This window comes from Cervus elaphus, chromosome 27 (assembly GCF_910594005.1).
Source record: "Cervus elaphus chromosome 27, mCerEla1.1, whole genome shotgun sequence".
Classification (NCBI taxonomy): domain Eukaryota; kingdom Metazoa; phylum Chordata; class Mammalia; order Artiodactyla; family Cervidae; genus Cervus; species Cervus elaphus.
The window spans coordinates 46,049,984-46,068,035 of NC_057841.1; the positions used below are offsets into that span (position 1 = coordinate 46,049,984).

Genomic DNA, 18,052 nt, shown 5'->3' on the forward strand with positions numbered 1-18,052 from the left:
GGCAGAAGGTAGCAAGATTGTGTTTCTAAGACTTTCATACGCCCAGTTTCACCATCTGTTAATGGGGTGTGAGAAAGCACTTACTTCACAGGCTCCAGTGAGGAATAAACAGGCAACCCCCACACCAGTGAAGCCTGAAGAGACACAGGGACACTCACTAGCGGCCTTAACCCTAACACTTCCAATCAACTATGACCTCTCCACAATTCCAGTCTCCTCACCTGTGTTTCTGCTCCACCTGGAGAGCAGCAAGGTGTTGACCCTGTCCCCCTCAAGGTCACTGTCCTGGTCCAGTCCTTAACCAGCTCTTGCAGGGCTGCTGCAACAGCCGTGCTAAATACATGGTCACCAAAAGTCACTCTGGGAGTTGACCGGAACCCCAGGTGGTGAACAGAAGAGAGTGACAGGCCAGGGGGCATAGGGCCCAGTTCTAAGCAGAGGGAAGGGCATGCCCAAGACAGGGATGGGCAGGAGAATTGGTGGGTGGACGAGTGGCAAGGGCAGGTGGGCTGGGGCTCCAGCAGGGACCATGGAAAGGCATCCAGAGCCTTAGGGAAGGACTCCGCATTTCAGAACAAGCACTCAGGGTGGTGAACAGGGGACTTGGTGTACCCACCGTAAGAACCCCAACACATTAAGTGACCAAAGCAAGAAATGGGCACAAGCTGGACGGAAGGTGCACAGGACAGACAGGAGAAGAGGAGCCTGGGGGGGTCAAAGCTAGGGGCAGAAGAAACAGAACTCAGCACAACACTGTCTTCCAGAAACTCAATCACCTAAACCTGACAGAAGACACACGGAAAACACTGAAGGGCAAGTAAACAGAAAAGCCCGAAAGGCAAGTTCTCCATGTGACCTTGGATTTTAAAAGCCCCTCAAAACTACCTCCAAGCTTAAGCCATTCAAAAGCAGAATGGACTCTCTTCACTTGGGGGCAAACGTTCAGACTGAGCTCTCATCACGATGCTGAAAAGAATGCTGGTGCTCCTCTGCTCCGTCAGACACATTGTCAGGTGCCAGGTCCCCTCAGAGTAGGCCTGACAGGGCAGCTCTGCCCAGCTTGGTCAGGAGACTCCTCTAGAAGCGACCTGGTGCTCTGACCTCAGGAACAAGTGAGGGCGGCCCTACTTTATTAGCACCTTTGCCCTCAGCTCGCCCGTCTCCACCACCCTGGCTCATGCAGGCCCTCCAGACTCACTCCGTTCCCATGGGAACCCTGACCCAGGGGAGCCTAGAACCTTAGGCACCATCGGAGCGCTAACTCATGCAGTCACAATGACAACCCCTTGAGGCAAGCAAGCCATCGCCCTCATTTTGCAGATGAGAGAACGTAGGCACAGAGATCAAGTAGCGGGCTGGTCACGGGGCCAGGTGCAGCAGCCAGGATTCAGGCCACATGGCTCCTGGGTCTAAATGTGACTAACGCAATCCTGCCTCACCCACTAAAATGCTACCTTATCCTTCCAACACTGCTCACTCACTACAGACTGTGAAGTAGAACATAAACTGTTGCTGTTCAATTACAGTGGACTCTGAACACAGGCCAGTAAGAAACCACACGTGGCCAGCAACTGAATCGCAGGGGCTGGCCCACTCCCAGGGTGGCCTCAGCTTCAGAAACTTCAGAACCAAGGCTCTTTCCACAACAATTAGACTTGGTCCCATGTCATTAGAAGTTAGGAAATCTGGAATTCAGCTAAGTAATCTATTTATGGGAAAAATCTAATAGCCTAATGGATTTTTAGGTTATTTTCTTTAACTAAGAAAAACAGGAATATTAGGAGTTTATCTACATTGTAGGAAAACCATGGGTCAAACTATATATATGTGAAAATACTTCACAAGCTGATAAACAAAATACAGAAGTATTTTATTATTTCAAGTGTAATCAATTCTCAGACAGAGAAAAACACCTATGCCTATCTCCTGCTAAATCAATTTTAATGCCACAAGGAGATGCAGTACCTAGGATACATAAATACTAAGAGAAGGTGATTCCCAGAACCATGAGAAGTTTATGGAAATGAAGTTCTGTTTCTGGGAATAAGGGCTGGACAACCAGTACCAAGTAGCAGTTGATGTATTTCAGTGCAGCTTAAGATACACGCAAATGGAATCATTGGTGCAAAACACACACAGTGAGGAGATTCATAAAGAAGGCACCTCCCTGAACGACCTCAGAGCTGAGTTATGTTCTCATGGAAGCTGGACCCAGTCAGATGCACACGGTACACACCCATGCTTATGTCACAAAGGACAGGTGTTTTAGGAGATAACCACAAAAGGTAATTCGGCATATCTAAAAAGTGTATATACCTCCCTTCTCCACAAATTTTTTTTCTTTTGGATTAATGTTCACACATTAATACTCAATTCACTTAATACTTAACTAAAACAGTATCTCACTTTATAGACCAGATACATCCCTGAAACCATTTCTGGGCAAACATTTTCTTATTTTCTAGTTTCTGAGAGCAACTCAGAATCACTCTTAGTTCTTATCTTTTTGTTATGCTAAATACAGACCAAAGAAAGCAAAGAGGTGAATGGGAAGGGGGGAACTATCTTGATGCTTAGACGATAACAGCAGGCTCACAACCAACTGCCTGTTTCTCACCCAGGCACCAAGGAATGAGTCTTACATTTTTGGAAAAAATCCAAATAAGTACTGATGAGGTCATACGGTAAATTTATTTCACCATTTCACCAGCTCAATAAAGACAAATTTCCATGTGACAAACCCCTCGAATTAGCAACTCTCTCCAAGCAGCAAGAATGAAAGCGAGCTTTTACCAGGCATGCGCTCTGTACCAGCGCCTTTGCACATACCTCCTCACATGATACCCACGTCCTTACTCGATGTCACAAATGCTAACAAGGAGGCACCACAGCCTCCCCCTAAAGACAAGGGGGGCCTGGGCAGGGATCACTGAGCAGCAGCAATGGATGTAAACCCAGGCTTCCCAATTCTAAAGCCCTCTCCCCCAATCTTCAACCAATTATAATACTGATCAGTTGCTCAGAATCCTCAGATATTAACCTGAACTTCACAATTATTAGCTTCCAGCATTTCTTAAGAATTCTCAGAGAGCCACCACATATGGGAACAAAATCTATGAGGACATGGTTATGGCTGTGAACCATTACAGGCATTGCTGCAATGAATGGGCTGTCCCAAACTTCAAATCCAAGAACAAAGAATAATCCTTAAAGTCACCACATGAAGCCCCATAGTCTGGGCACAAGCAGTCTTACCCTGGTGTTTCCTAACTGCAACAGATGGACCGTGTAATACGACTTCACGTCCTCTGACAGGAACTTCACACTGAAGCCTGTTTCCTTAAACAGCATCTCCCGGTCATCTTTTGTAGGCCAGTACTGTGCACATTTAACCTAAAGTTAAGAACATAAACATAATGAAACCATAAAAAGCTGGAAAGGAAAACAAACCACACACAAGCTATATATTTTTCAAGTACCCAAATCTAGGGATAGTCATACTATGTTTGATGTTTAATGTATTTTAATAAGATGGACATCTTATAAATGCAGTATGTAAAATGTTCTTATAACTTACACACTTAAAAAAACATATCATGTTCATAAAATGAAAATCAATTTGTCATTTCTAAAGCAGGATAACCTGTATTTCAACATCACATTGGTATTCACTCTTATGTTTCTATAAATATCAAACTCATGCAAGAATCATATCTTCAAACAGTACTGAAAGGTTTTGATTTCATAAGTACTTACCATAAGGTATAATAAACCTAGACAGTATATTAAAAAGCAGAGTTATCACTTCGTCAACAAAGGTCCATAAAGTCAAAGCTATGGCTTTTCCGGTAGTCATATATGGATGTGAGAGTTGGACCATAAAGAAGGCAGAGCACCAAAGAGCTGATGCTTTGGGTGCTGGAGAAGACTTTTGAGAGTCCCTTGGACAGCAGGGAGATCAAACCAAGTCAATTCTAAAGGAAATCAACCCTGAATATTCACTGGAAGAACTGTTGCTAAAGCTTGGGCTACCTAATGCAACGGATCGACTTACTGGAAAGCACCCTGATGCTGGGAAAGACTGAGGGCAGGAGGAGAAGGGGGTGATAGAGAATGAGATGGTTGGATGTCATCACTGACTCAAAAGGCATGAATTTGAGCAAACTCTGGGAGACAAGAAAGGACAGAAAAGCCTAGTGTGTTGTAGTCTATGAGGTAGCAAAGAACTGGACATGACTTAGCAACTGATCAATAACATTTTCCATAAATACCTGTTAATCTGCTACTAAATACTATATATCTAGAGGTAACATTGCATACTTACATACTAAAAGTCAAGGGAAAGAATCAGAAGATAAGCCCCCTTTACCTAGAACTGTGGCAGAACTACTGATGGGGAATTAACATTTTGTGACAATAAAAGCATCTCCCCAAAAGCCAAACTGTAAGGCCAGCAGGCTGTGGTGAGGTGAGCTAGAGCCACTTCATTGAGAAAAACACTAGGAAAACATCCCTGTAAAATATGGTCGTTTCTTTTAGATATCACAAACAGCTACAAATAACAATCAATAGAAATACTTTCAAAACAAAATGAATGCTATGAGCTAATACTTCAAAAGCTGCTAAAAGACATTAAAAAAACAAATGACACAAGAAGTGAAACAGCATGAATTATAACAACTCATAAGTGACGTGACAGAAGAGAAAAAAGAACCAAAAGTAACAGAACACATCATTTCATAAACAAAGATTAATTGATTAAACTAAAGGGAACAGAGCTGTGTGTGAACAAACACGACAGATGATGCCTTAAGAGAAAAAGGACATTTTTAAAATAAAAAAGAAATAAAGAGAGACTAGTAGGCAATGAAAATCTAACACATATGTGTAACAGAAGGCCCCGGGAGAAGAACAGTAAGGCAAGCAAGGGAACAGAATAAATGTCAAGTATAATTCAATAAAAATTTTTCTTTAAAAGAAAGAAAAAGTGCCTGAAATCACATAATGAAATAGCACGCTCTGTCCCTGGACAAACTGACCCAGAATGACCAGCACAGACACATTTCAGTACAATCAATGGGATCTGAAGAAAAAAAAATCCTTTGGGTAAAAGAATAAGTAACTAATAAAGGAAATAGAGTAAGATGTGCCTTTGTGACAGGAACATGCCAGAAGGAAATGGATAATACTGTCAGGTTGCTCAAAAAGCAAATGTGAGCCAGAGATTTTATATTCTGCCAAACAGACTCTTCAGCATCAAGCCAGCAGAGGTACTGTCATCAACACACAAGAAACTGGGACCAGGGCACGCATCTCAGGATCCTCTGAGTGTGAGCTACACACAGAGCAACCAGAGAGACTCAACGATAGATGCATATCTACACGAAAGGGACTTAAGATAGACTAAAACGTGGTAAACTCTGATGATGGAGGTAAAGCACAACTTGAGAAAAACAGGATGAGAGAAAACATTTTAAACTGTTTTCAGTAGTTATTTTAGTGATGGACTTGATTTTGTTATTACAAGTACATTCTGTGTGCAATACGGGACAGAGTAAAATGAGTATAAGACATTCAACATCACTAGTGTTATCTGAGAACCAGAATTCATGGTGAATCAATCCTACAGTCCTAAATTTTAATATCAGTATCAAATATCGGAAGATCAGTACCAAAAAAAAAAAAAGAGGAAGAGGCATCAGTATCAGTACGAACACTAGTGTTCTGTTATCTTAACATACAAACATAATTTTCCTTAACTCTGTTCACTGAAAAGACCAACCCAGTAAGAACAAAGATTACTATTTTTGCTGTGATCTTGAAATACCGCTGCTCACCAAAAGAAACCAAGGCTTCTTAAAGAAACAGCTGATTCACATAGGAAAGATAAGCCTGCAACAGGGAGTCCTTCCAGATATCAAAGGAGCTAGTAAGACTCTTCGGTTTTTTGTTAAAAGAACTCAGGGCCCAACCTGAAAAGCTTCCCCTGGCCAAAGAAGGGACAATTTGACTATCAGTAAGAGTAACAACGAGCTTCCCAGGTGGCTCAGTGGTAAAGAACCCGTCTGCCAAACAGGAGGCGCCGATTCGATCCCTGCACTGATTCCTCAAGATCCCCTGAGGAAGGCATGGCAACCCAGTGCAGTATTCTTGCCTGGGAAATCCCATGGACAGAAGAGCCTGGCAGGCTATAGTACAAAGGGTCGCAAAAAGAGTTGGACACGACTTTAGCAACTAAATAACAAGGATAATAACTGCCATGGAGTGAACTGAATCAGGTGTTTAATAAACTCATGACTTCACAGCATTGATCCCCTCCCACCCCCACACCAAGAAAACCTAAGTGGTCACATATTGAGGATATGTGGGAATCAACTTCCTTTGAAAACTGCTTTTCCTACATCAAGGTGGTAGGTAACTAGAGTGGGAGCCTTTTTTTTTTTTTCAATAGAAGAATTTCAACCAAAACTCAAGAAGAAACAATAAAGCTGGAATATCACTATGACCCTAATTAATTAAGGAACTAAACACTGACCAGCAGCAGCTGCTGACATCATTATGCTGACAAACAGGGTTATTACCACACACGAGGCGACCTCAACAATCAAACCTGACTCTTATTGAACATCTGGATGAAGGTGATTTCTGATTGCTGGTGGTGATCTTCTCTTTTTATTACAGTACTTATTCTGCAGAATGAGAGATGAAACCCATAATCCTCCAGCTGACAATGATGCTCAAATGTCCCAACAACAGCACCCGCATCACTTGGGTCTGTGGGTCACTGTGGAAGCATGAAAACCACTGCAGAGACTATGCTGACACTGCAGGACACCATGGTGTGGCAACAACACTGCGGATTGAAACAGACTAGAAGCACCTTCACTACCACTGAAAACCAGCAGCTATTAATTTAGAAAAAAGGAAGAATTCAGGATCTGAAGGAGCAGAACAGCCTGAGACCTCAGGGCTGGAAGAGATCTGACAGATAACACTTTCTAATTTGCATGTTTGACAGAAGAGGACCCTCAAGCCACAGAAGCTGAAGACTTAACCACCATCACACCACTAATTAGCACTGGATTTTAAACTGCACCTCAAATGTCAATAAACCTATACATATCAATACTCACTACCTCCTGACATAAGAGCCAATGGTAGTTTATTAAGGTTTTAGAAACCTGTCACTTCAATTCTTCATAAAATTTCCAGGATTCTGTTAATAATAAATTATAAAGATTCTGATAAAGCCTAGGAATTCCAAAGATCTAAGTACCACAACTGGCCAGTACTCACTCCACTATACTTATATTTGGACGGCAATGGTCCACAGTTGTTATTTAAATATTTAAGGTAATAAAGGAAAATGATAGGTTAGTTCTAGTCAGAATCACCCTGACTCTAGTTTTTAGTAATTAAAGGCCAAAACTAATGAATGACTATCCCAAAAGAAGTAAGAAAATATTTGTAAGTTAACAATCACAGACTGTACAGTAAGTTGTAAATACCAAGTATTACTCACCGATTCTTTCTCCACAATTCGGTTTAGCATGACAACTGCTTTGGTCTTTTGCTGCCAAACCATGAGCCAGAAATGACAACATGTATTAGGAAGTGGACCCTGTAAGACAGAGAAGAAACAGCAGGTGAGAGGAGCAGTGACAGAGGCTCCAAGGACATGCCTTCCAGGAAGCTTCTCATCTGAGAACAGGGGATTGGATCACAGAATGTCAATCCAGACTCTAAACCCACCCGAAGTAAAAACAGGTCTCTGTTAGCTGGATTACTGATTATCAACGAAAAAAACCTGACTTTTACTCACTTAGGCAGAAAAGAAAAATTTCCAGGCCGTCAGGTGGCTCTCTGAATTGAGGGATGGAGAACCAGGCTTGGGCAGGAAAAAAAGTCAAGACAAGATTTTGTCCCAAGGGGTGTGAGTTTGGGGCAGCACTCCCAACCAGTCACCACTGTCACCTTCTGAGGGCACTGCCATCCTCAGGTGGCTGCAGTGCATGCAGGTTAACAGATTTGACTATACCTTTTTTTTTTTGACTATACCTTGAGTAACGCAACAGGCAGTCACCTGCAGGATGCCGGGGGCTGGGTCTGCCTGGAGCTTCCGCTCCACACAGAAGACAAGCCATTCAAGTGGTGCTGCACTAAAAGCAGCTTCGGGGCCACTTGTATCCCAGCTCTGTAGTGGATGTGCTGGAAATATTACGTGAGCTAATAAACTCCCGCTCTCAATTATACCAATGCTAGAAGGGACCAAGAACCCTGAAGAGCTGCACCCTCAAGTATGAGGAGCTGTTCCCCTTACTGAGTGCACATTATTCAAAGTTTGAGCTACTTCCAAAACCACACAGTGCAAAAAGATAAAAACAGCCATGAGAAGACCCCCAGTAAAATGAATGCCTTCTCTTTCATCTAAAAAAATGGATGGATCAGGTCTCCAATGAAGTCACCGCTTAGTGTATACACACACACATTCTAGAGTGGTTCTAAAAGGGAAGAGGGGTTCTCAGCTCTTCCATTTACCAGCAATACAACCTATTATCTTCTACAAAACAGAGATCTATACCAAGGGATCAGCAGGTATACATTTCTAATTTTCATAAAACTCAGAGAAAAAGGATTAAAAATCATAAGCAACAAAGGACAAGCAGAACAACTGCAGTTTCAATAAACATTTAGTGTCTCTGGTTTTTGCTGTCCTTTGAAATATTTTCTGTGCACGTTCTCTGTCCCAATGTACTAGGGACAAAGGCAAAAGCAGTTCCAGCTGTCACAGAGCTTACGTCGGAGGTGAGGAATGTGCATTAATTTTTTTAAACACCGTCCTTGTAGAGAAGGGGAAACACACCCAGCCCCACCACAGCGAGGGTTGAGCCATAGGGTATGCAGGAGCAGGAAGGGTACCAGAGAAGAGCCTTAAAAACGAAGAGGTGCTGACACAACAAGGGGAGAGGGGAGGGATCAGGTCCATTCCCAGTGTCAGGGCACTTCTGGGAAAGAAGGTGACACAGAGAACCCACAGGAAACCACACCTGCCAAGTGAGAGGTGCTCAACCCCAGGAAACAGTCAACGATCTCTTCTTTACAGAATGAAGGAATATGACCAGATTGGTACCTCGCAAAAATTTCTCTAGAGGAATTGTTAAAGATGGACTAGAAAAGAGCGACTAGTGGCAAAGAAATAAGTTGAGAAGCTACTACATTGGTGTAGATGAAAGAGAGCTCCAGAGAAGGGCAGGGCAACAGAAAACAGGAGAGAATTCAACAGATGAGAAGGACAGCTTTAACCAGATGACAAAAACAGGACGGGGGCTAGCTTAGTGTAAAAGAGAGAAAAAAAGGAAAAAAAGAGTTTGACACAGAAAAGAAGAATCTGTGACATCAAGTGGTCCCGTGGGTAAATGTTGGAAGCTCTGGGGCGGGGGGTAGGGGGGACTCAGGAAATAATCCAAAGCTGAAGACAGGCTTGTGAGTCCACTAGAATGAGGGCAGAGGGCCTGGGTCAGGACACAAAGGAATGCCCAAATGGACAGGAGATTTAAACTAGGGTATTAGTCGGGTATTTTCTTTTTCATGAAGGGATTTACAGTGTTTTATAGAAGGATTATTACTATCATTACTACTATAATGAAAAGCAGTAACAATGCCATAATGAACACTCCATGAAGTACTCACCATAGTACCCGGCACTACATGAGTTTTTATTAGCACTATTCTATAGATCACAGAGATACATATTGATAACATACACACTTGACTCCTGCACAACAGGGGTTTGAACTACAGTGGTCCAGATACAGACAGATTTTTCAATAAACACAGTCAGCCCTTTTAGCCATAGTTAGGCATCCTCAGGATCAACAACCTCGGAGAGCAAACTTAATACATGACTGTGACTCAATGAATCTGTGTATATGGGGCCAGGACAGAAGGGACAACGATGGGACATGAGCACCGGTGGGCTTGGCATTGCAGAGGGTCCTGGAAGCAAACCCCTTGGTGCTGTGGGATGCTGCTGCACCTCGGGAAACTGAGGAATGAACCCAAGGGCATATCACAATTTCAGGGCAGGAAATCTGAATAATTAAAAGCAGAACCATCCAGCCTATGGAGACCATGTGGCCTCACCCTACTTGTTGTATGACCTTGGTAAAGTTATTTGATGTTCCTTTGTCTCTTCAGATGACTCCTCATATTAACATAAGGATAATAAGAGTATTTACCACAAAGGGTTATCCGGAGGCTTAAGTTATATAAAATATGTAAAATATAGAAAAATGTTAAAAGTTGCAAGCTGTTACTATTTACAACAGTCAAGACATGGAGGCCATCTAAGTGTCCATCCACAGAGGAATGATTAAAGAAGATGTGGTACATATATACAATGGAATATTGGTCAGCCATAAACAAATAATGAAATAATGCCATATGCAGCAATGTGAATGGACCTAGAGATTATCAGTCTAAGTAATTCAAAGACAAATATATGATATCACTTATACGTGGATTCTAGACTATGATACAAAAGAATTTATTTACAAAACAGAAACAGACTCACAAACATAGAAGGTAAGCATACTTTTGGTTACCAAAGAGGAAATGGGAGGAGGGATAAATTAGGAGTTTGGGATTAACAGATACACACCACCATATATAAAGTAAACAACAAGAATTTACTGTGTAGCTCAGGGAATTATATTCAACATCTTATAATAACCTACAATGGAAAAGAATCTGAAAAAGAATATATATAGACATATGAGTGTATACATGTACAACTGAATCACTTTGCTGCACACTAGTATCTAACACAGTATGGTAAGTCAACTGTAGTTCAGTAAAAAATAAATAAAAGATTGCTAGCTGCTGTAAATTTTACTTCCCTCTAGGATGTGAAGTTCATACTAGCAGTTTTATGAATGGCTGTTTCATTCACACAGTGCCGCCACAAAGCAGGCATTCAAAGCTTTGCTGGATGAACGAACAGGATTCAAGAACAGACACCATGAGTCCAGAGTCCAGCCTCTTTCTTAAGAAACAAAGGTTCAAAATATGGTTCCAGAGAGTTGAAGTGGTGAGTACAGACTGGACGGGGGCGAAACCTGAATCAGAATCTTGAGAAACAATTATATTTTTAGACACTAAGATGAGAAAGAGGAAAGGATAAACAAGACTGAAAAAAAAGAGAATAAGAAAGGTGTGATAAGGAATCTAGGGTAATTATTCTTTTCTATTTTTAACATTATGGTTTTTAAAAACACAAAGTAAAAATTTTTAACTCTAAAAATGACTATTAAAAACATCATGTCCAGTACTGTTGCCTGGAAAATCCCGTGGACAGAGGAGCCTGGTGGGCTACAGTCCATGGGGTCACAAAACCAAAAAAAGAAAAAAATAAATAAAAACATCATGAATGCACACAAGAAAAATTTCAAATGTAACAGAAAATGGCAAAATGAAGTCTGTATTTTTTCCTAATTCCCAGAAACAATCAGTACTAATAGCATGTGTATAATTTATTTAGCCAGCTCCTTACAGACTGTTTCTGTCCTACTATTTTTGGCCCTGTGCTATTAACTTATAACAAATACTCTCACATTTACCTTCATGTTTTTACATATTAGACCTCTGAGTACTATAAACTTTTAAATCTGTTGTTCTGACAGGTGAGAAGTGGTAAATGATTGCTGGTTTAAATTTAGAAAAACTGAGCACCTTTTCTATATATATTGCCTACCATTACTTCCCTGCTGTGAACTGTGAATTTATGTTCCTTGCCAGTTTTTTTCATAGATTTCCTTTTTGTTTTTGATTTACAGGAGCTGCTTTACGCCAAGTAAAAAAGAGTACTTAATTTTTGTTTCCTGTGAATTATAGATAGCCTAACAGTTGACAGTTACATTCATCTGAATATCTTACCATTTTCAACAGTTTTCACTTTCAGTAACAGGTTATTTTGATCTGAAATGGGTTCTTTAAAAATCTCAAACATTACAAGTATACAGTTTATCTTTTTTTCAATTTAATTATAGTTGATTTACAATACTATGTTAGTTACAGGTATACAACAAAGTGATTCAGTTATACATATATATATATATATTTTTTCAGATTACTTTCCATTATAGGTTATAACAAGATACTTAATAATACAGTTTTATCTTTGGAATAATTAAAAATCACTAACTAGGAAATGGCAGCACTGTTAATCAAATCTGTTATCTGATAAACAAAGGGTAGCTGGTGTGGATAAACCCAAATCATTTCTGCTATCTCAAGTGAAAGAACAGTGCCAATGAAGCACGGGTGTGGCCAGAGTGTTGAGAAGGGAGGAGGCTCAAGGGGCCAGTGGGCTCTCAGACCACCCCATCAGTGGTCCAGGCACCTGGCTCACACCCTCACCTAACACCCAAGACTTGTCCATACTGAAAATACACACCAGGCCAGGGCAGAGAGGGGTTTTCGCAGGGCCTCTGGTTCTGATTCAAGTGAAGAGAAGTAGAAGGAACAAAGTATCCACCAACCGAGACTTTGTACCAAACTTACACCAAGGCAGACAGCTGGCCAGAAAAGAACTAGCAGGCCAGACCTCATGAACAACTTTCCTGCAGAGAACCTGTAACAGTAACAATTGCTTTTATCTTAAATATACACAGCTGTAAAACATTATAACACCATTCATTACAAAACAACAGAAAAACCTGAAACAGCCATTCCACTGCCAAAAGAAGCCAGGACACACTTTCTGCTCCATCCTAAAGTAGACCCCGGGAATGGCAGTCAGGCCTCCATTCCACGCCATGCCACTTGCCTGGGTTAAGATGTAGCTCCTCTGTGCCTCCTCTATGTCAACTAAACTGGCATTGATATAGTCATTTTCAGCATTCTGCAGTTTAACACGACTGTGATCATCTGAAACAGAAAATGATAAACCATACTGTCATTTCAAACTTGCATTTCTTTTTTATTTGAGTATTGATTTTCTGGATATTTATAAAATGACAGAAAAAACAAAGAAAAATAAATTAGCATCACAATTGAGTCAAATCCCAAATTATTCCTTTTTTTTAAAAGTTAGTGCAAAGATGAAATCCTTCTGTTTATTACTGTGTGTTAGAAGGAAGTGTTGCTGTTGGTGGCAGATTAGCTGCTGTTTAAGTAGAAAAACTCATCTACAAAGAGTAAAACATACTAAAGGAAATAAAGTACTGATCTTCCCAAAATAAAAAGGATGGTTAAGACTCCTAGTGCTTAAAAACTTACAAGTTTTCCTACAAAAATCAATGGCCTCCAAAAATTAAGACCAGACAGATCCCACCATAACTACGTTTCATTTTCTTCCTGCCTCAACAGATCTGCATTCAGCTATATTTCAATAATTTTTATGCTTTTGAACTGTGGTGTTGGAGAAGACTCTTGACAGTCCCTTGGATTGCAAGGAGATCAAACCAGTCCATCCTAAAGGAAATCAGTCCTGAATATTCACTGGAAGGACTGATGCTGAAGCTAAAACTCCAATACTTTGGCCACCTGACGTGAAGAACTGACTCACTGGAAAAGACCCTGATGCTGGGAAAGATTGAAGGCAGGAGAAGGGGATGATAGAGGATGAGATAACTGGATGGCATCACTGACTAGATGGACATGAGTTTGAGCAAGCTCCGGGAGTTGGTGATGCACAGGGAAGTGCTGCAGTCCATGGGGTCACAGAGTCGGACATGACTGAGCGACTGAACTGAACTAATTAGATTAAGTGCTAAGCTATATTTAACACATTTGGAATATTCCAATTCTGTAACAAACAAGTGCTTCATTACTTCGGCTGTGTCATATACTTCTAGTTTTTAAACGTGAAGATCTCACAGATTTAGAATTTGTGCTAATGTAAACAGATGGAGCACAGAACTTTACCTTCTATCACTATGGTAGGAGAGAAGATGCTAAGAGAGGAAGCATGCATGTAACAACAGGATTAGCATTCACTTGGAATATTAAATACATGCCTGGCAGAGTCACAGGACTGAATTACAACCTACGCGCATCTTTGATGTCTAGCTGGAGAATACCTTCTGGTATAAACTTTGCCCCTCATGGAAATACCAAATAACCATTCTCTTCCCCACTCTTAAACTAAAAGAGTTGTTCATATTATCTCCATATGAAAGAAAATGTTAAACAGTTTTAGTTTCACACATAATTTACATGAAATGTTTCTGCTGGATTGAACCCAAGACCTCTGTAAATATTACATGTCACTGGCCAACAGGAAAAGCGAAGATCTTGTTATAGTAAATCACTTATACTAGTGTTCTCGGAAAGATGATGTCAACAGTCACTTTTTTTTTTTTTAACAGTCACTTTTTTTTTTAACAGTCTGATCACTCTTTAACTGTTACATGAGAGAGTAAAAAGTTCAGCTATATAATTAACAAAATAAAGTCCATATGCCTCCCAGACAACACCAATCATAAGAACAATGCATCCCTAAAATTCAAATTCCGCTAAAATATAATCCCAATGGAATGTGTTTCCTCATGTTGTAATCACAGCAAGAATACAAACGGAGACTAATCTTATCTATTGCACAAGTGAAGAAGCAATTTGCAAAAGAAGCAAGAATCCATAAACGCCAAGTCTCCCCTCAAAGGGAGTTCCAGCAGGTCATCCAGAACCTTCCATAAGCCAAGAGAAAGACTTCTTCAGGGGGGTTTTCAGGACATCTGACGCCTGCCTTCTGGACTCTGCACTGGATTCACTGTTATCTTCCCTCCTGTATTACTCTACACCTGGTGTCACTCCAGGTCATTAAATACAAGAGTCACATACCCCGAGAAGCACAGATGGGTTCCCCTGAGCCTCGGTTCTGACTGGTGGGGAGCAGCAGGACACTACAGAAACAGCACCCCAGAAAGGAAGGAAATCGCTTGGCAAACTCTAGCCATTTAGAACTGGCTAAAAGCGTTGGCTGAACCTATGTTTTTGCCTCAGGACCAATTAAAAAAAAAAACAAAACCGTATACTTACATCATTTTAATTCTTCTGTTTCACTAAAAAAGATTTTTAATAAAAAATGAAACTCATGTAACTTTTTGATTCAGGAGAGAGTCTGTGCAGAGAAAAAAACACGAGTTTCTTGTGTTAAATTAACACTGTCTACAAAGTAAGTATACACATTTCAGGAAGTGAAACCATCAAAGCCTTTTTATGAGGAATTGTGACTCTATGATTTATATATTCTCTAGCAATGGTAACAAAGACAAAGCCTCTTCTCTCCTGAGGACTCACTCACCATGTGGTCTGAAATACCTGTGAGGGTGACACAGGTCCCCTTAAAGCCCGAGGTTGATATCTCCTCTCCCTGCCCATCAGGTCTGGTCTGCCCCAAATCTGTGAACAGTTCACTCCAAACCAACCTCTGACTTCTCAGGAAAAAACCCGGGAAGTGACCTGCTCTCTCCTCTCCCACAGCAGCTGATTCTGCCTAGGGACCTCTGAGATGAGATTATCAAAAGCCAGAGTCCAGGGACTTCCTGGGGGTCCAGTGGCTAAGACGCCACACTCCCTAAGCAGGGTTTGAACCAGTTTCGACCCTGGTTGGGTGATTAGATCCCGCATGCCGAAACTAAGACCAGTCAAATAAATTTTATTTGTCAAGTGCAGTCAAATAAATAAACATTAAAAACAAGTAAACAAAAACTAAACATCCAAAACAACAGAGACCCATAGCTTCGGGGCATCAGCAAGGGTGAAGCCCACAGCACCTCCTCCTCATTCTAAGTGTACTTAGAGGGTTACTCCCTCTCCCCAGTCACATACAGGATCCACCAAAAGGAGAAAATGAACATGATTCAAACTGTACTGCATGAGAGGCCACAAAAGCAACCAAACCACATTGCACAGGAAATTTGATTTCTCAACATCTACCACCACCAGCAGCAGGACGACCAAGAACACACACTTTCCTGCACAGTGGCATCATCGTTGGGGACAAAGAAACGCACGCCCCACAGAACCACGGCCCTCAAGTTGGATTAGGCAAACTTCCGATGAAGAGTCCCCAAGCCTCCCACCTCACCGTCTGTTTTCTGAGAAATGGTTCCATCTGTCAAGAAATGACTGGCTCGAGCTGCCTGAGCTGAAAACACAGATCAGCTTCCTCTTTCAGTACTGCCACAATGAGCTCTTTCTCCCACCCCACCCACCTCCCCACCCACAGTTTCACCCTTTTTCATTACTGTAAAGACATCTCCTTCTGGAAAGTCTTCCAGGTCAAGCTGGGAAGGGCTCCCATTTATGCCGAGGCAGAGATCAGGAATAATTAACAGAAATTGGGCAGAAGACCAATCCCCCCAAGTCAGGCTCCACTCTCAACCGGGGGTAGAGTGGGGGCCTACGTTTCCAGTACTGATTTCCAGAGTGCATGGCGATTCCCTGCGGAGGCGGCAGGCATCTGACAGTGTCAGCCCCCTTCAACTCTACAAGGAGAATGCTGTGTGCTGTGCTTAGTCGCTTAGTCGCGTCCCACTCTTCGAGACCCCATTCCAGGCAAGAATGCTGGAGTCAGTTGCCATGCCCTCTTCCAGGGGATCTTCCCAACCCAGGGATCAAAGCCAGGCCTCCCACACTGCAGGTGGATTCTTTACCGTCTGAGCCACCAGGGAAGCCCAAGAACACTGGAGCGGGTAGCCTATCCCTTCACCAGAGGAACTTCCCGACCCAAGAATCGAACCAAGGTCTCTCTCCTGCACTGCAGGTGATTCTTTACTAGCTGAGCTACCAGGGAAGCCCACAAGGAGAATTCTGGAGGACAAATAATATGAACTTTCCCTCATGAATCAAGCAGTGAACCAAAAGCAGTTCAGTTGTTTCCTCTGCCAAAAGAAAAAAAAAAAAAACAAAACCCTGCTGGCTGAATGGTTCCTTCTCTGACGATATAACCAACCACAGTCTGGGCAGGACCCACAGGATACACCTGAACAGCTCACTTCCTCCACCCCCAGCCTCCAAGCTGAGCTGTGAGCATGTCAGTCCCCATCACACCCTAGATAAGCAGCAGCAGAGGCCCAGAGGTGCCCTTGAGCCTCCATCCCTGCGCGGCCTCCCACCCTGCTCCCTGCCTCCACCTCCCGCACACACACACAGACACCCTCCTGAACTTCTGGCCTAGGACTTCTCTCATGGAAGCCCCACGCCTGCATCCCCTCACCAGACAATTGGCTCTCTGTACTGACCACCTTCCACACCCCTCAACACATATGCTGGGAGCCAGACAACTGGGGCAGAGACATTACGTGTTCCACAGCCTCCAACCACAGGTCAGCTGCCCACACATGTCCATCTCTCCATCTGCCATGACTTCAAGTTCCTACACTTGACAGAACAGTGTTAACTGAACATTCTGCCTCCACACACCCCCAAACTGAAAAGGGCTCTTGAATCTACCCCCAGAGTCTCTGGGATGGAAACAGGACGTGGGAGGTGTCCTCACAAAACGGGTCAGAGTCCCACTGCAGCTCGAACAGGGACACCTTCCCCTCCGACACCACACCGGGGTCTGCCACAGTCCTGAGCAGCTCACCACTTCCCTTGAAACTCAAACTTCTCCTCGGAGAAAGAGCATAACGGTTGGAAGGGAAAGGGAGTAGGAGAACGATTATCTTTCCTTTCCACCCAAAAACCCAAGAGCACCTGGCAAACCTCTCAGACCAAGTATGCATGCCCCAGCCCTTGGAGCCCACCCATATTCCCCAAAGCTCACCTGCTCAGAAAGGGGACAGCAATGAGCAAAACAATCAAGTAAGTTACATGTCACACAGCAATAAATCCTCTGGGAAAAAGAGTCCTGGGAAAAAGAGCCCCAAAAAAGGGAGCCGAGTTGGGGGGCTGGGGGGGACTGGGATTCTGAACAGGGTGGTCAAAGCAGGCCTCACTGTGCACTGGCACTTCAGCAGAGACTTGGAGGGGGTCGGCCACATGAATATCTCGGTTGAGAGTGTGCCAAGCACAGAGACTGAAGGCTTTACAACAGCTACGGGCC

At 42.5% G+C, this 18,052-nt stretch overlaps 1 protein-coding gene across 3 annotated transcripts in view; it reads right to left on the bottom strand.

Annotated features, from left to right (window-relative positions):
- Positions 1–18,052, bottom strand: part of PTPN2 (protein tyrosine phosphatase non-receptor type 2) — a 64,558-nt gene that overhangs the window by 20,312 nt on the left and 26,194 nt on the right. For all 3 annotated transcript variants that reach the window (XM_043889044.1, XM_043889045.1, XM_043889043.1), the window contains exons 3-5: positions 12,827–12,927; positions 7,523–7,621; positions 3,256–3,393 (exon numbers count right to left, since the gene is read on the bottom strand). In XM_043889044.1, the coding sequence (XP_043744979.1) occupies positions 3,256–3,393; positions 7,523–7,621; positions 12,827–12,927 (338 nt within the window). The remainder of the gene's footprint in view (positions 1–3,255; positions 3,394–7,522; positions 7,622–12,826; positions 12,928–18,052) is intronic.